Source organism: Hermetia illucens, chromosome 5, assembly GCF_905115235.1.
Source record: "Hermetia illucens chromosome 5, iHerIll2.2.curated.20191125, whole genome shotgun sequence".
Lineage (NCBI taxonomy): Eukaryota > Metazoa > Arthropoda > Insecta > Diptera > Stratiomyidae > Hermetia > Hermetia illucens.
This window is the reverse complement of record NC_051853.1, coordinates 53,876,710-53,895,909: the sequence shown is the minus strand read 5'-3', so window position 1 is coordinate 53,895,909 and position 19,200 is coordinate 53,876,710. Positions and strand designations below refer to the sequence as shown.

General features: G+C 42.6%; 2 protein-coding genes across 2 annotated transcripts in view; both read right to left on the bottom strand.

The window, feature by feature from the left end:
* LOC119658088 (zinc finger protein 420-like) overlaps nucleotides 1–19,200 on the bottom strand; it is a 32,000-nt gene that overhangs the window by 5,631 nt on the left and 7,169 nt on the right. Inside the window, exons 8-15 of the mRNA XM_038065351.1 lie at nucleotides 14,240–14,312; nucleotides 13,299–13,632; nucleotides 13,204–13,244; nucleotides 12,936–13,149; nucleotides 12,751–12,876; nucleotides 808–1,014; nucleotides 229–748; nucleotides 8–165 (exon numbers count right to left, since the gene is read on the bottom strand). Of these exons, the coding sequence (XP_037921279.1) occupies nucleotides 51–165; nucleotides 229–748; nucleotides 808–1,014; nucleotides 12,751–12,876; nucleotides 12,936–13,149; nucleotides 13,204–13,244; nucleotides 13,299–13,632; nucleotides 14,240–14,312 (1,630 nt within the window). The 3' untranslated portion in view covers nucleotides 8–50. The remainder of the gene's footprint in view (nucleotides 1–7; nucleotides 166–228; nucleotides 749–807; nucleotides 1,015–12,750; nucleotides 12,877–12,935; nucleotides 13,150–13,203; nucleotides 13,245–13,298; nucleotides 13,633–14,239; nucleotides 14,313–19,200) is intronic.
* LOC119656819 lies at nucleotides 4,802–6,328 on the bottom strand. Its single transcript, XM_038063452.1, has 2 exons — nucleotides 5,998–6,328; nucleotides 4,802–5,934 (listed from the first exon to the last, which is right to left on the bottom strand). The coding sequence occupies exon 2, from the start codon at nucleotides 5,759–5,761 to the stop codon at nucleotides 4,838–4,840; it is 924 nt and encodes a 307-aa protein (XP_037919380.1). The 5' UTR covers nucleotides 5,762–5,934; nucleotides 5,998–6,328; the 3' UTR covers nucleotides 4,802–4,837.

Below are 19,200 nucleotides of genomic sequence, written 5' to 3'. Positions count from 1 at the left end.
TACTTACACATCTTTATTATTATCGCCAATAATATTCTGATCTTCAACGACTACCTCTCGTTATTACTTATCACTGCTTCAGAGCAGTTATCGAGTTCCACCACATCTTTCACTTCACCTTTAACTAATATTTTGCTATGCATCTTTTCCAAATGCCGTTTGTACCTGTGAAAAGAAACCCATTTTGATATCATATGCATGCATACAGCATATCGCACAGTAACTTACCTATCCCTCCGTATGAATTTCTCCCCGCAATCAACACACTGGTGCGGTTTGTTGTCGGTATGTTCGTACATGTGAAATTTTAATATAGAACGCGTGGTGTACTCCTTCGAGCAAATATCGCATTTGTGCTTCTTTTTGGCGTGAGCATCCAAGTGAAAATCAAAATTACTTTTGTTGCTGAATATTTTGGGACACTTGGTGCAAGCATAAGGTCTTCCATCGTGATCCCGTAAATGCTGGGTTAAATGCCATCGACGGCTGAATTTCTTATCACATTGAGGACATTTAAAAGGTTTGCCGGTATGAAGGGTCATATGTGTCCGCAATTCTGAACCCCGAATGAACCGCTTCCCACAAATATTACATTCGAATGGTTTTTCGCCTGTGTGAATCCGCTCATGACTCCGTAGGCCACTGCATGTTGTAAACTTTATTCCACATGTTTGACATTGATATCGTTTTTCACCCGAATGAATACGTAAGTGAGCCTGCAGGGCGACTGAAGCATTGAATTTCTTTTCTTTTGGAACGATAGACAGTTACTGAGGTTCTTTATTTATATAAGACACTGAAACTTACCACAAAGATGACAATCGTAGTTTTTCTCTCCGGTGTGACTTTGTTGGTGAGCTTTCAAACCCCGTTTCGAGTACAATTCCTTGCCGCAAATGGAACACAAAAATGGCTCACGCTTAATCCCTGAATGGACAGTCGCCACATGATGTCGTAAACTACCGTTTGAGAAATAAAATTGATTACATATATAACACTTGACTGGCGCTGTTCCTATTAGAGAAAATAGAGTAATTGTCGGGGACGTTAGAAAATAATATAGATAATGATATCATGTGAATGAATCATATATGAAAATAATTACTAGAGACCTTACGGGGCAAACATCCTCTCGTATTTTACAATAAATATCAAGGAAAAAAATGACAAGCAATAGGAAACCGACCGAGACATTATCTGCTCCATACATAAAAAGGGGGTTGTCACGTTGCTAAGTACCATCTATAAAATAGGTCGGTTAGCACCATATGTCCAGAACATCATCGGTCCATACCAAAAAAGCTTCACTCCAGGTAAATCAGCAATAGATCAGATTTTCTTTATACTGCGGCCTATGGAAAAACTGTTGGAATATGGCCATTAGTTGCACGACCTTTTCATCGACTTTAAGGCCAGAACTAGACGCGATCTTGGGCTGCTCATTAATGAAGGCAAAACGAAATACATGGTGGCAATGGCAGCACTAAAAACCAAACAACCAGGGAACAATAAGGATATGAGAGTATAACTTAGAAACCGCTGATAATTTCTCCTATCTAGGGTCGAAAATCACAACAACTACAACGACGAAATACGCTCACTGTTGTTGGCAGCGAACACGGCCTATTTCAGTTTACAAAAACTGTTTCGTTCGAAACGTCTCACCATAGGATCAAAGCTCTTATTGTACAAGGCAATGATCTTGCCAGTCCTCAGATTTTCCTCAAAGAATTGATTACTTAGCAAGCAAAATTTCGAGCTCTTAGCATATATAACGGCGATACCATGATTTTGTCTGGTTATGGATAAAATCCGGCACAACAGATTGCGGTGGACGTGTCGGTTAATCCGTATGGATGAGCATGATTCAGCCTAGAAAGTCAATAACTAAGGTAGAAAAATAAGTCTCAGATGGAGTGCAGGCGTAGGCTAGCACGCCAGACAGCTCTTAGGGATATCGAATTGGTCCAACTTGGCGCGAAACGAGGATGTCTAAAGTTCCCTGCTAACGCAGGCTTAGAGCAGATACCGGCGGTTGTGCTGTTAATAATGATGTAGGCAAAAAATCATCCGTGAGCGAGATCCCAAATTAAGTGATTCACTTGTTAAGAAAGGAAAGCTTCCGATCGCGTTTCGAACTAGCAAGCATGGCACATCCCAGATTCACGATCGAAAACCATACTGGCGCTTCGACAACCCATTGCTACTTTCGACGATGGCTTAGAGTCTGTTTAAATGACTCTCTCCATCATCTTCCCTATTGTATCCAACAAGCAGATCGGACGACATGGTCCTTCGTCTCCAGGTGGCTTATTGGTTTTGAGAAACAACACCAACTTTTGCTTTTTCCACTGAACAGGGAAGGTGTTAACAAAAATATCGGGCTTAGTCGTCATTGCTAATTTCAAAGCTCTTTTAGGGATGTCATCCATATCTGGGGCCTTGTTGTTGTCGATTCTGCTACATATTTCCCGCAATTACTGGAGGTGTTACGCTTTCGTAGAGCTGTACAGCTTTTCGCCTTCCGCTGTTTTCGTGGTGAGGAAACGGAATGATAATAAATTCTTTCATTATCACCCTCTAGGCCCCATCGTTTATATCGGCTTGGTCACGGAGCTATTTGAAGCAGTTTTTTTTACTCCTCCGGATGACTTCCTTTAGCCGGCCACGCAGTTGCCCGTGTGTCCCCTTTCGGCTTCTCTCTGGCCTGATGAAGCCTTCTTGTTCGGAGGCTTGCAGTTCCACCAGTAGTCGGGTCGTCTACTGAAGAGCAATTGACTTTTCGGCATAGTAGCTGCCCGTGTTTCCGTCACCCGTCAGTTGATTTGGGCGGCTCTTTCTCTTGCCTTATTATCAAGGGATATGTGGGCTTGGCAGCCATGAAAAACGTGTCCCCCTCAAAAGCATTCGGGGCAAACCACCAAACGACTCTTCTGACTAAAGCGGCGCTCATGTATGTTCGGTCCACTATAGACCCCAGGTCCCTTAGCCTGGAAGTGTATGAGTTCCCAACATTTGCGAGTACCACATCTAACTAACCAATTGCTTTGAACAGAACACGTCCTCTCATATGTGTTGTCCAACTGCCTCATTCAAAAGCGCACGCATTAAAATCACCTACCATGATTAGCGGCCAACGTCCTCTTGCATCTATAACAAGAGCACTCAGCATCTGCGCGTACTTGGCAAATGTAGCGCTTGGTGGAGCATAGCAGCTGCAAGTCCTTGCACCTTCGGTTATTTTCCGCAATGGTAGTGGTAGTGGTTCTTGGCTCGTTTGGTCAATATGCCTCACTAATTATGGCGTTATTGATGTTTTTTTCATGGATGGCTTGCGAGTAAATCCTATGCCGCCTGGCAGTGGTTGAGGTTAACTTGTATCAAACTCATCTAATCAACCAACAACATCAAACCGCACTGGTCAAACGGGAAGAATAAAGATAGGAGAATACAATTTTGAGACCGTTGACAATTTCTCCTATCTAGGGTCGAAAATCACAACCGATAACAGCTGCGATGATGAAATTCGCGCACGGTTGTTGTCAGCCAACAGAGCCTATTTCAGCTTACAAAGACTGTTCCGCTCGAAACGTCTCACCATAGGGTCAAAGCTCTTACTGTACAAGACTATGATCTTGCCAGTCCTCATGTATTCCTCGGAAACTTGGGTTCTTTGCAAGAAAAATTGCGAACTCTTGGCCGCGTTCAAGAGAAGATCCTCCGAAGAATTTTTGGCCCCCTACATGAGGATGGACGATTCCGTAGACTACACAATGGTGAAATCTATGAGCGATACCATGACCGTCCGGTTGTGGATAAAATCCGGCTCAATAGGTTACGGTGGGCGGGTCTCTTAATCCGTATGGATGAGGATGATTCCATCCGGAAAGTCTATAAGGGCAAAATCTATGGTAGAAAAAGAAGACGAGGCAGACCCTGCCTAAGATGGAGCGATGGCGTAGGTCAGGACGTCAGACAGCTTTTAGGGATATCGAATTGGTTGCCATCGGCGCAAAACCGGGATGTCTGGAGTTCCTTATTAAGGCAGGCCTAGACCGGATACCGGTTGTTGCACCGTTGATGATGATGATGAAACTCATCTACAATTTGCGTTGAAGTCTCTCCTGTCTCAACTGTCGGTTGCTGCCTGCAATATATTAATGGTCAACACCGTCCTTCTCTTTGCACAGTAAGCAATTTAGATCAGCTCCACAGTCCTTGTTGATATGGCCTTCCGTTCCGCATCTTCTGCACTGCTTCAACCTGTCATTTGGACTGTGCATGCCTTCGCAATGTGACTGAAACCAAAGTATCTAAAGCATCGCTTCAGTGCCACCTGTTTCCTAAGCCGACACATAAAAGAGCCTATTCTTATTCTTACTGCTACTAACACTTTGAGTCCTGCCTCCACTGGTAGGTTGATGATGGCGGTTTGCGTTTTTTATGTAAGACTAGTTCGATGTACGATAGTTAAATTTATGCATACATAGTTCGTAGTGTATACGACGTGATAATAACATTTTATCTCGTAGTGAGGTAATTTGAGGTAAAAGAGTGCCTTTATTAATAATCGTTTGATTTCACTGCATGTTCAAACCTTTCTATCGAACTCCGTGTCAATAGGTGTAATTATTTCTGAGAAAAGTACGCGTTATAGACAGGCAGACGGACAGATAGATTGTGAACCGATTTTAATAAGGTTTCGTCTTCAATACAACCTTACCCTTCAACGGTTAGTTGGTACCCATTGAAACGTCTACAAGACTGACATTCTCGTAAATAATAACAACAATGCTTTTCAAGTTCAAAAATGTATTTCATCTCATTTTTAAAAATGTTAATGAAACTCCTTTCCAGCCGCCGCACTTGGTAGTTGCATCATCATGTCCTTATAAAAATTGGAACAATCTTCCGATGATACATTTCCAATTCCCAACTGAATCAGGTCCTGAAGTGTATGTTCTCGTGAAACATCTGCCAAGCCTTTGCGTGCGTATCCCTTTATTTTGGAAAAAACCTTTTCAATTGGGTTCAGCATTGGGGAGTATGGGGGCAAAAATAGGATCAGTAAGCCGGCAGTATGTATAATTTCCGCAACTTCTCGCTCCTGGTGGATTTTTGCTTTATCCATTATAACCAATGCCTCCTGCCAAGAGGGATCAAGCTTGTCCACCAATTCCCTGATGAAGCAGTAAAATCTTTCACCGTTGCAGGTTTCATTGGTTAATATTTTGTGATGGATAATTTCGTCACTCGTCATCGCGGCAATGAGCGTCACATTACGGCCCCGTACTGTCGGCAGTACTACCCGAGCTTGAGTGTGATGACGCCGAAGATGTAAGTTAAAGCCACACTCGTCAATAAAAATCGTTTTCTGTCGCGTTTGCTGACATCTTCTCGACAACTCGACGGCATAGTCTTTCCTAAGTTCGATAGTATGGGGATCGTTGACCCTATCTAACTCGAAGTGTGCAAGCTTTAAGGTGATGCCAAGTTTTGCCAATCCGTTGTTGACCGTCGACATACTAACTCTGAATCCTTTTAAGGAAAGTTGGTGCCTAATTTCGTTGATGGAAATTGACGGGCTACTTTCTACGCACGTTTCAAGTTGGGTTAACAATTCATCTGTCAGTTTCTTCTGGCGACAACCACCCCGTTTCTGTTCCACCAAAGCACATTGGTTTTTTTTGTATTGCCGTAAGATGCTTCTGGCTGTCTCGTATTTAATATTGGCGGCAGTTGCTGCTTTCTTTATATTCATTCCGTCTTCATAAAAGTGTATAAAGAGATCTTTTTGCTGCCTGTTGTACGAAGTATAACCACCTAGGTTCCTGCGTCTTTGTCGAATATTGAACGAGGACCCGGATGGACTTTGTTGAACGACAACATCTGATGAATTTGAACTTTGCTGAGGTTCTGAATTGTACCGTCGATCTAATTGTACATCGGATTATTAGTATTTAACACTTTATTTATTCTTTATTCTCAAAAAAATACCTGAACCAGAACTAAAATCAATTACACTATTCTCACTTAATTATTGCTCATAATTACATTGTCACATTTCTTATCGACAAGATGAGAAAATCGAGAAATGGATTTTTCAAAACTGTCTAATTACTTGTTCTTCTAAGTCGCGTAGGTATTCGTTCAAAAATGACCGTTAATACAGTTAGACTGCATAAAGAGAACCACGAAATCTTGTCATTGATGCACTTACAGCAATAACTCCTATCTCTCTCTGAGAATGAGCTGTCTCTCCTCTAGGGTGGTATGTGACTCCCCATTGCCAAGCCTCTGGCATACCAAGACCGTTAGTGAGTGGTGATATTCACAATTTGTACGAGGTGACCCTACAAAACGCTACGAATTTAGACTTGGGAGTTGAAAAACACCTCCCCTTTCCAGGGTGTCATGCAAACCGTGCCCATTGGATAGTTTATAGTCGGGGGTAACTAACTGTATTCAAACGGAGCCTCACTGATACCTGGTCAATGAGTAAGTTTGACCTTACCGTGCTACAGGGGGCTATGGCGCGGCGGATCTCCTAATCCGCATACTCTTGGGAATCAAATGAGTAACATTACAAAAATAAAGAAAACCACAACAAAACAAGGGGGACCCCGTACCGCACACAAACTGGTTAACCAGGCGGAGGCACATCTTCGAAATACTGAGAACCAGGGGATTACACCCAAGAATGAAAAAGTTGTGATGTCAAGCAATGGATCCAACGTCAGCATTGGTATACTGCGAGGATAACAACCAACAAAGACCACTGTCCAAAAAACAGGGACAAGCAAAGGCACATCAGAAATCAATATGCCAGACGTCAGAAAGGAGACAGGTCTCAATGGCGCAGGTGTTACGTTGTTATCTAAACGAGGGCCTGAAACCGTAAGAAGACTCAGGACACCATTCACCATCTTTATAGGAGCCAAAAAAGCGGAGAGCAGCGGAGATTAGCCCACATGAGGGAAATCCTCCCAAAAAATCCCAAACTTGAACCCAAGAGGGGAGAAAGCCCGGACAGGTCAGGGGTAAAGGCAGGAATCAGGAAACCCACGATTAGCTATGCTGGTGCAGTCAAGGGCATGTTTCTCGACCAAATACTCACGCGTGAGAAGCAGGAAGCTATCGAAAGCCTTGTCGTCAGGCAGATGTGCAGGGAATGGACTGCGAAATTTGTGTTCACCGGGATACGCCTTCCATCAGGTCACATACTGGCGGAGTGCGCGATGGAAAACACTGCAGGGTGAATCAGAACCTAAATTGCCAGGCTGGAAAGAAGCAGAACTGTCAACATATGCTAGGGATGATATACCAGGAGCACACATAGTGACAGTGTTTCTCCTGAAAGCCTCAACAATAGAGACGGAAAATCTGATGGACCGCCTAATCGCTCAAAATAAGGATCTCCATACCTGATTATGGAGAATCTTAAGAAGCAAGGAGGAGGACAAGGGTAGATTCCCCACGATCGGGGTAGATGAGGAGGCAATCAATCGTCGAGTTGCCATATAAACTATGGATTTGGCTACATACCTGTACAGGGAAAAGCCGAGGAAAGACACCTCGCAGAAGATACCGAGGTCCTCGAAGAAATTTCGGAAGCCATAGAGGCGGAAAGGACTGGATCAGTCAGGGAAGTAGACCTGCTGCCCAGCGATGAGCAGAAGCTGGACGACCTAGACCTAGATCTTCTAGGGTTTAGGGTGGACAGCGACGCGCAGGAAAGCGCCATGTCAGAGGAGGAGGGTGATGCTCCGACAGTGGGGAAGAACTCCAAATAATAACGGAGTCAATGGCTAGCACTAAGATAGCCCAGATAAACCTCCACCAAGCGAAAACTGCATCTGTGGTAATTGCAAGGGCAAGTTGCAAAGAGAACATTGGAAGAATGCCGGCTTAGGAGCCCTGGGTGTACCGGAGGTAATTTTCGAGAGATAGTCGTGGCATCGCGATACTTCCCGGGAGACGCATCCGGGTTTCCTCCGGGGCTAGTCGCGTCGCTCAACTGGTGAAGTTCTGTGAGAAGAGGGCGTTACCACTTCTCCTCGGTTGCAATGCCAACGCCCATCAGGAAGTCTGGGGAAGCATCGACACCAATCGAAGAGGTGAGTACCTTTATTCTTAGCAATAAATTGGAAAGATATACCATAGGGAACACTCCAATATTCGTGAGCAACACTAGACAAGAAGTACCAGACATAACTCTAGGAAATACTTTAATGAACGGGTTGGTCAGGCATTGGGGGGTGTCGAATGAGCCCTCTACGTCTGATCACATTATAATCAGATTCGACATTAAGGGTAACTCCGAAATAAAAAGAATAATAAGGAAGGACGACGAGCGGCAGACGAGAACATTCTGCCTGACACCCCATCAACAAATAAAAGATAAAAGGGGAAGAAAGGAGAACTGGAAACTAGCAAAAGAGGTATGCTTAGTACATAGGGTAAGGTGGGAACTTTTAAACCTCTGAAATCATCCGAAGTAGATGGCATCTTCCCAGAACTAATCCAGAGAGGCTTACAAATCTTAGACTCTCTTGTCAGGGTGGTAGAGGGCAACATAGCCCTGAGATATATACCAAGGGCATGGAGGCGGGCAAAAGTAGTCTTTATTCCGAAAGTAGATAAAAAGGATCCTTTTCACTCTAAATCGTTTAGACTAATTTGCCTAACATCGTTCGAACTCAAAACGGTGGAGAAGATCATAGCCAACTATATTAGAATCATTAAATGACATTAAAAATTGTAGAGAAACGGTTGAGGAAACTATACCGGAGGGTCTACCAGGAACGAAGCATCCCAGAGTGCTTATTGGGAGATATGAACCCAAGTGCAGAATTGGTTTAACCTCACCAAGAAGAACTTCCGGATTCATAATGAGAATTCTCACTACTCACTCCCAGCTAAATTATCATCAAGGGAAGCTAGGGATATCTACGGACAGGTTCTGTGCGGAGTGGGATGAAATCTCTTATAGTCGTTGAACGTTTTAGTCCCTCACGTGTCGTGAAACCGATGCATGGGTCGGCACCGAAAACCTGAAAAACACTAACAAAACATTGGAACATCGCGCAACCTAGCGGAAAATAACATGCGAGCTGAAGTTTGAAAAAAAAAATAACGGCTGGACCGTGCGCGGGTTACGCCAATATTACCTGCTTCATATCCTTGTGTACAGATCAATTTAGATTGGTTATCTTAATATATTTTTTTATAGTTAATTTACTGATCCAAATTCATTAATCGCTGATTAATACAGTAATGTTCATTAGCTCAACCTACTTTTTCCAATATCGAAAATGAATGCTAATATTGCTGACAATAAGAAACAATGTGCAATATTACGCAGCTCTTTGAAGTACGGACGTTCGAAAAAAATGCATTCTAAAATGCCGGACAACCTTCGTCGCAGTAGTACATCTACCATTTGAACCGTTTGAACCATTTTAGTGCCGTTTCACTTCTCCAGCTGAGAAATCTCGTCTGGCCTCCATCTAAATACACCCATTTCAAATTAATGCGCTTGTCTAGGCTGTTTGCTTTTCGCTTATTACTGTCGTTATTATTATGACAAACAGCCACCCCCTTCCACTACAGTAAGTATAGCGCGAAACTAATAAAAATGGTTCAAACTACCATGGTCATAGTTAAACAATGTCAATTAAATGAAAGGTTGAATAAAGGGCATTTTGTGATTATATTAGTAATCAACGCGGTGACAGTCAAAAGGTAGAGTAGGTTCCAGGGCGAACCGTGGATTTAAAAGCTGGGAAACGCCTGCTGAACCAACAATAACAGCTCTACTACCAAATTCTATCTCCACCTCCACATAGTGAGCGCAGGCAGCTCTTTCTTAAGGAAAAGTTGCAGACGGAAACGAGTATTCCGCGTCTAAAAACCAGACAAATTGTATCAACTGGTCCTCCAGGTTGGGGTTCGGGTAGTGCTGACAGCCCTGCACGAAAAACAACTCGTTACGAAGCCGCAAAACGAAAACGGAATAATGATTTGCGCATTTTCTCATGGAACGTGCGCTTCCTGTACCAGCCAGCTAGCCGATACCCGGTCTAAATATAGGGCTGATGTGACGGCGTTGTAGGAGATGCGTTGGACAGGGACTGGTTTCCTTGAGAAGAGCCGCTACACCATATATTATAGTGGCCATCCGGTAAACCATGTGCTCAGAGTCGGTTTCTTAGTCACCCAAAAAATGATAACTTCTGTTATCGGCTTTGAAAACATAAGCGAACAGCTATACTCATTAACGTTCACGTCACTACAAAGGAGATTGCAGAGTTGGAGAACGATACCTTCTACAAAGCAGTTGAGCGGACCCTCGAAGCCTGCTCCAAGTATGATATTCATACTTTGGAATTTTAGCAGCCAGATAGGGACGCTCCAGATGTGGGACAGTGAAATTGCAGAGGTGTCACGTTGCTGACTACCATCTATAAGATATTCTTCGCTATCTTACTAGGCCGGATAGCCCCATACGCCCACAACATCATTGGCCCATACCAAAGAGGTTTCACTCCAAGCAAATCAGCAACAGATCATTTTCTCTCTCTGCGGCAAGCAATGGGAACTGTTAGAATATGGACATCAGTTGCACTATCTTTTCGTCAATTTTAAAGCCGGCTGTGATAGCATAGCCAGGGTATCCCGACTAAATTGATAAGACTGACTAGGCTGACCCTGACCAATGTTCGAGGCCAGATAAAAGTAGCAGGATCACTCTCAAGATCATTCGACATAAACAACGGTCTAAAACAAGGGGATGCCCTATCATGCGACCTTTTTAACCTGGCCCTGGAGAAAGTGATCCTCCTTAAGTCCACCCAACTACTGGGTTGTCGACATCATGGGAAGAACGACCTGAGACATACAAATTGCCTCCATCCAGATCGAGCAGGCGGTGCGAGATCTTGGGCTGCACACTAATGAAGGCAAGACAAAATATATGGTGACTAAGTCTATGAGCGATACCATGACCGTCAGGTTGTGGATAAAATCCGGTTCAATAGGTTACGGTGGGCGTGTCACTTATGCCGTATGGATGAGGATGATCTAGCCCGGAAAGTCTATGGTAGAAAAAGAAAACGAGGCAGACCCTGCCTAAGATGGAGCGATGGCGCAGATCTGGACGCCAGACAGCTTTTAAGGATATCGAATTGGTGGACCTCGGCGCAAAACCGGGATGTCTGGAGTTCCTTATTAAGGCAGACCTAGACCGGATACCGGTTGTTGCGCCGTTGATGATGGTGATGATTCTTTTTTTTTTTTAAAATTAATATCAAAAGCCTCTAGTTGGCTTTTAAATTCAATAAATTTGCATAAATTCGGAAAATTTTGTGTTTTCCATTAAGAATTTGCACTATTTCGCTACTTCGTCGTGATGCGGCAACTTACAAGCCAAATTTTGGAAAATTTCAGTAAATGAGTTACAGCTTTTTCCTCGTGAGTCCAATCGACTTGGTACCTACTGCAAAATTGTAGCAGAGTCTTCCCTCTTTTCAACGGTATACTTAATTCTACCTGCTTTTCTATTTTTCTCTGAGTGGTCGGCTTTAGAAGAAAAGTGCGGTAGCTTACAAACCTTTCCCCTACGTATATCTTGTAGTTTGAAAAAAGTATGAAGGAATATTTTGAGTTTCTAGTCATATACAAATGGAAAAATGTGCCTAGGAAGTTTCTTACATAAGATCTTTATACCCGAAGCAGGTATTCCGACTTGTTTTATACATCTTAAAACGTTAATAATGTTGGAGCGATAATTTCATTTGAATGTCAAAGGAGTAATTTCACTTGTATGAGCGTTAATTTGACTTGCAAATAGAATATATAGTATGTAAAACTTGAATCACCGGAATACGAGGTTGAAAAGTTTCCGGCCTGATTATGAAATGGTACTGGGAGGCCTGATTGGACAAACAGCGGACTTCTCAATTAAAAAAAGGCAGCACGAGCACTTATGACGTACCAAGTTCACCTTCTTGAGGTCACAAAGGACCGCTGATTGGAAGTAAGTAAGATAACCGAGACAATTGAATGTGCGTGTAATATTTTCGCATCAAGAAACTCTATGCTAGATGGGTGTTGCGTTTGTTTACGTTCAGCCAGAAGTTGAGCAGGAAAACCATTTCAATTGCAAATTTGTAAACGAACGTTAAAGGAGGTAAAAAAATTCTTTGGTGATCTGGCCAAGAAAAAACTCTGGTTGGTCCATGACAACGCACCTGTCCATAAGTCGATCGTTGCAATCGATAAAATCAACGAGTTAAGGTTCGAACAGATCTCCCATCCAGAATATTCATTAGTCCTAAGCATCTATACTTTGTTTTCTAAAGGAAATAGACAACGCGGAGCTATCAATGCTGTGTGCAATATAAAAATGGTATCACTGCCTATGAATAATATATAAGTCTTCATGGAGATCACATAAAAAGGAATGAAAAAAAGCACAAAGAAGTTTTTCTTTATCAGACTTTTCACCCTGCCACCATAGATGGAAGAATTTTTCATTTTTTTGTCATATACGACCCTCACATAAGAAAACCCCAAAACCGTTCATACGATCCAGCTCAAGTTTCCCGACTTATTTCATTTTTAGCCCGAGACATTCAAACTTTCCTATTGATCTGGTTCAAGTTGCAACATTTATGTTGAAACAGGTAAAAGCGTTGGGCTCTGTTTTGCAAACCGACAACACTGTGAAAACATAATAAGGCTACTTACCCTTATGCCTAAACAAATGTATTTTGAGTTCCTGGAGGGAAGAAGTCAAATTCCCACAAATAATGCAAAGCAGTTCATTATCCCCATGGACCATCCTCAAATGTCTTTCGAAAGCCACTTGCGATACTAAAATGAAATGAACGAGGGTTAGAGTCATGACGGATCTTATTCTGCTAACGCCTCACCGAGCAACTTTCCACACTGACTACAACTAAATTCCGCATTCGAGTCACGAGTTTCATCGTCTACCTCCAGATTATTCTCCTGGGACGATTCTTCCTCTAAACGCTCACTGCTGAATGTGGGGATCTCCTCTAACATTTGATACTCGTTACTAACTTGGTCATCTTCGTTGCCACATTCGTCGTCCTCGCTGAAATCTTCGCCATTTTCATCACTCTTTAAAACGAAACAAAAGTTAGGAATTCTCCGCTTTTTCGCAGCATTACTTACGTCGTCTATCATTAGTTCCTCCTTCTTGATTGCCAGTAACTCTATAAAAACATCGATCAGAAAGCGTTATTGGATCGGAGGACAACCAGCTTTACCTTCACCATAATTGCAGTCATCCTGGACATTCGAAAGCTCAACTTCTTCGATGATTTCCTCTTTGATTTTTCGGCGGAGAATAGTGTCGGCCTCTTGAGCCTTTTGTACGAATCTGAAAACATTTCTTAGTTCATTGCCGCAACTGGTACACAGATGCTTGGGCAACTCGTCATCTTTCGATGCGCTCAGTTGAGTGCAGACGTTGAAGATATCAAGGACTGTGAGGAATGAACCGTCATCGATTTCGTCTCCCAACTCGATATATTCCATAGTTTGCTGCATACAGACACGGCACTTTGGTGAATGTCCGTCCATTCTCCCTCGGAACGTTCCCTAGTAGAGCAACCATAACAATGTGTTTGACATTTCCGATAACTGATTTGCGTCTTCTTCCTTGATAAGTTGTTACGCGCATTGAAGCTAATATAGTGATTATGTAGAACTAATGACCGTTTAGCTGTTTTTGCCAGGATTTTTCAATCCGCTAAGGATCTCGAATTGGCTCTCCTAGTGTAGTCTTCCTCGATGTGTGTCTAGTATTTGTGGATACATATTACTTAGAAGTTATTTAAGTAATTTTATTTGAAAGAAGACATATTAGAACTCAAGTTCTGTTGTTAATATTGTCGCAATTGCAGTACGTTTTGTGGAAATAGGAACAACGTAGTGTTTTCAATTACAATTATTGCTAGGAACTATGTCTATGTTGTAGCCTCTTACTGGCTATGTGTAATCATAACGAATGGAGCCGTTTCTGAAACTACTGGTATCGAATGTACAATTCGAAGCATTTTAGTGCAACTAATTTGAATGTACAATATGGTGGATTTGATGGATCATTTTATTTGAAATAATTGGAAGGCGACATAGACGCCTTCGCCAACACCACCAATTGATGCACATAGCACAGATTCCATCCAAAGTATTGTATTTCTCCAACACAACTTCCTCCTTTCTGCTCCTGAATTTGAAATGTTTGTCCTTTTCTACACTTTATGGTCAATTTGAAAATTCTGTAATATAAATTTTTATACCAACTCAAGTTTTTCTCTACATAGTTTTAATGCGGTGTTTTTGTGGACTTTTCTTACATCGAACTACAGTTATATTTAGCTAATTTTTACTTTGGTGGCACTCTTCATCACTCTTCAATCCATTACAGATTTCTGAAATCGTCAACAGTTTCGACTCTTGCCACCTCGTAACACGTGAATGCAGACTCTGTAAATTCGGTACGTATCTAGAAACAGTAACCAAACAGGTGTGATGAGAAAATGTATTACTTCCTATATGTACAAGGTGGAGTAAAAGTAATCACTCTATTTGATCACGATAACCTCTATATGGTGTACACGCCCACATGCCATCGCTGGCGGTTCCAAAACGATGCACTGCAAACCCCTCTACCATTTTCCATAGTTCTAGGTATAACTCGGAATGAAGTTGTCGTTCTTCCTGTGACCTATCCACTATCACTTCTGTAATAGCTTCAGGGGTGATTTTAACTAATATTTTTGTCACAGCAGGAAGCATGCAAATATCCCTCCAGTTATCGCACTCAAAATGGGTGCCCTCTTTAACGATCATCTTCTTCTTCCACGCATTGAGAAAGGTATCAGATTCCTGATATATACGAATGATCATTATTAACGGCGCAACAACGGATATCCGGTCTAGGCCTGTCTGAATAAGGAACTCCAGACATCCCAATTTTGCGCCGAGGTCCACCAATTCGATATCCCTAAAAGCTGTCTGGCGTCCAGATCTGCGCCATCGCTCCATCTTCGGCAGGGTCTGCCTCGTTTTCTTTTTCTACCATAGACTTTCCGGGCTAGATCATTCTCATTCAAACGGCATAAGTGACACGTCCACCATATCCTATTGAACCGGATTTTATCCACAACCTGACGGTCATGGTATCGCTCATAGATTTAATCACCATATATTTTGTCTTGCCTTCATTGGTGTGCAGCCCAAGATCTCGCACTGCCTGCTCGATCTGGATGAAGGCAATTTGTATGTCTCAGGTCGTTCTTCCCATGATGTCGACATCCCAGTAGATAGGCCAGTAGTTGGGTGGACTTAAGGAGGATCACTTTCTCCAGGGCCAGGTTAAAGAGGTCGCATGATAGGGCATCCCCTTGTTTTAGACCATTGTTAATGTCGAATGATCTTGAGAGTGATCCTTCTACTTTTATCTGGCCTCGCACATTGGTCAGGGTCAGCCTAGTCAGTCTTATCAATTTAGTCGGGATACCGAATTCTCTCATGGCCGTGTACAGTTTTACCCTGGCTATGCTATCACAGCCGGCTTTAAAGTTGACGAAAAGATAGTGCAACTGATGTCTATATTCTAACAGTTCCCATTGCTTGCCGCAGAGAGAGAAAATGATCTGTTGCTGATTTGCCTGGAGTGAAGCCTCAGATTCCTGATATATACGAATCATCATCATTAACGGTGCAACAACGGATATTCGGTCTAGGCCTGCCTGAATAAGGAACTTCAGACATCCCGATTTTGGGCCGAGGTCCACCAATTCGATATCCCTAAAAGCTGTCTGGCGTCTTGACCTACGCCATGGCTGCATCTTAGGCAGGCTCTGCCTCGTCTTCTTTTTCTACCATAGATATTGCCCTTATAGACTTTCCGGCCTGGATCATCCTCATCCATATGAATTAAGTGACCCACCCACCGTAACCTATTTAGCCGGATTTTATCCACAACCTGACGATCATGGTATCGTTCATAGATTTATTTATATAGGCTACGGAATTGTCCATCCAAAAATTCCTCGGACGATTCTTCTCTCGAACGCATCCAAGAGTTCGCAATTTTTCTTGCTAAAAGCCCAAGTCTCCGAGGACATGAGCACGGCAAGATCATTGTCCTGTACAGTAAGAGTTTTGACCCTATGGTGAGACGTTTCGAGCGAAACAGTTTTTGTAAGCTGAAATAGGCTCTGTTGGCTGCAAACAACCGTGCGAGGATTTCATCATAGCTGTTATCGGTTGTGATTTTCTTTATTCTTCCCGTTTGACTAGTGCGGTTTGATGTTGTTGGTTGGTTGGTTTTCGGTGCTAACGTTGTCATCATATATTTTGTGTTGCCTTCATTGATGTGCAACCCAAGATCTCGCGCCGCCTATTCAGTCTGGATGAGGGCAGTTTGTACGTCGTTATTCCTTGGTCGTTGCCGGGTTCGTCGTTGTGTAATCCGTCCAGTCCGAGACTCCTGTTGTGACTTCGTAACAGGTTGTTTTCCGTGTAGGGTTGTAAGTCCTACCCAACCCCCAACCTGGAGGACCAATTGGTACAATTTGCCCCGTTTTTAGGCGCGGGTGACTCGCCTTCATCCTTCTCCCAGCGTTCAACACGTGGAGGTGGAGATAGGGTTTAATAGTAGAGCTGTAGGTGTTGGTTCAGCAAGCGTTTCCCAGGTTTTATGTTCCATCGTGGGTACCAATCCACATTTTGCGCTGGGACCTATACTACCCTTTGACCACCGTAAAGATTTGCATCGGATGATTCTCTTTATGATGAAAGAAGGCCTCACTCAACTACAATGCATAGAATCGCATGCTGCACTTTTTTGTAATGAAGCACCATGAGAAAAAACTTTACAATTGATTTGCAGAATTTCGTCGGATGTAATTTCGAGAAACATCGATGCTGCCCATAATCAAATTGAAGAAGTTCCGCAAGTGACATAAGCATTTAAGTGTGAGAAAATCTGTTCCAGATGGTTTACACATAATTTGATCGAAGCAACAGAAATATAACATTGTTACAGGAGTTGAAACTTGAATGCAAACAACAAGCGCTTTCAAGTATATGTTCGCTTGTTTTGTAATGTGCGCGGCTTAGCGATAGGAGTGGTATTCCATTTGCCTTTTCCGGGCCCAATTTAACCAAGTAATGCATTCAATAATGAGTAATAGTCTCTTTATCCTCACATTTTCTTCTACTCCTATAGTTTCCCAATTATCCCTGTATATTCCACAGTTCCCATACCGTTCTTCATTTAAAGTCAATACTTAATACTTCAACTAATTAAATTTGCTTATTTTTAAACAATCCAGCAAGTGGTCCCTTTCCCTTAAATTTCATAGTTCATTTTTAATTAAACTATTTCAAATTCTAATTTTGTATAAACTTGCTTATAATGCACGTTGTTTGGTGCAGGCAGGCGATTATTCATGGCCAAGGGAATGGCATGCCACATACTTCAGCAATCGTGTATGCCGCTGTTGACGACATGGACTGTTAAGTTCAAGACCATGGACCGGGAAGGAAATTAGCGGGATCGAGACCGGCTGATCGATTGACAGCGGGGCAGCTGAATCTGGAGTCTTCAATTGGTAAGCAAGTCTCGCGCAGTGAAGTTGTATCTTCAGAGCGGGACAGGAAAATACTGAATTACAGAATCGAGAATTTGTGTTGTAAAAATAGAAAATAACTCTCACATCGTTGGGTTGCATTTCAGTTTCATTGTTTAATACCTGTGGTTCGTGAACATCAGATGTGATCTGAGAGAGGCCTATTGAAGTAGGCCTGCGACTTCGTGCGCCGTTCCGTTATGACTTTTTTCTGATTTTTCTCGAAATGCAAAGCGTTCCACGGACGGAAGTTAGCGTGAAATATGATAAAAGAACAGATTCACGTAGTTTTCCACACCTGAGCGTGTACAATGGGAAAAGTTGCGTCTTCGTCTGCTTATACTTGATTTGTGTTTGTTGTGCTGCTCCGTGCTCAGGACAATCCGCCCTCAACTCCGTTCAGAACCAGGAACCAGGACAGGCACGTGTTCGATGGAAGCGTATTTGCAATTTATTCATAACTAATCTAAACGTAGGTATTCACGTTTCGCAGCCACAAGTAGTGCGAACTAGATACTTGCGCATTGATCTCAGAAGCATGTCAGTTACAGTAGCGGAAGGACTCGCGAAGAACAGTTTAATCCCTCTAGCCCCATGCGAACGGTGTTGCTAGGTGGACTGCGTCGCGTCCGCCAAGATCCGGGATTACACACTTTGTCTTAACAATCACCGAAAATTGGTTTTTTGAACGTGTTTCGTTTTAAAGGAACACCATAAAGAAACGAAAAAAAAAATATTGAAACGTCTTCCGAGAGTGTAACTACATCGGAACAGGGAATTCTCAGTGCCTTAGAAGTCCTTGGTCGCATGTGAAGTGGATCGTCCAAAAATCTTTTTTTTTGTAGAATTTCCGTACGAGCGGCATGCCAAACGGAAGAATTGTGAGTTCTTGTCGCTGAGACGAAGGAAATAACGCTTTTTTCATAAATTTTTTTCCAAAGCTGGTGTGCTTTGAAATTGATGAAATTCGAAATATTTCGAGTGTAAATTGAAGCCTTTTTTATAACGCAACCATATCATTGTACAAAGTAATCGTAGGATCTTGAAACAAATATTTGATTACAGTTTCATATTGGGAATTTAATTAAAATCAACACATATGTAATCGTAGAACTCTTTTACATAAGGAACATCCTCCAATATAGTGACCTGAGGATATCAAGGCAACTTTAGGGAACGCATCTTACAAAATATTTGAGGTAGGAAAAATATCGATCAAAGATGTGATCTGTCGTGGATCCTCCTTTTCGATCGTGGCACTCGGGTCCGGAGTTCTACGACTCCACGCGCGCGGTCGAGCTTAATCAAAATTTGTGATTACAGTTTCTTCGGTTGTACTGGACATGTCGCGACTTCCCTTGGTGTATCGAACAACTGTTAATGCTGAATGGATGACACGATGGCATAGGAAAAAACAGCAAATAAAGTATCATCATCCTCTATCACGACAACGCCAGTTCCGATACAGCACGTCAAACAATTGAATATTTTAAGGAGAAAAACGTCGAATTAATGTCTCATTGCC

Coding starts and splice junctions, on each gene's coding strand:
- LOC119656819 (XM_038063452.1), bottom strand. CDS start 5,761: ATGAATATAAAGAAAGCAGCAACTGCCGCCAATATTAAATACGAGACA.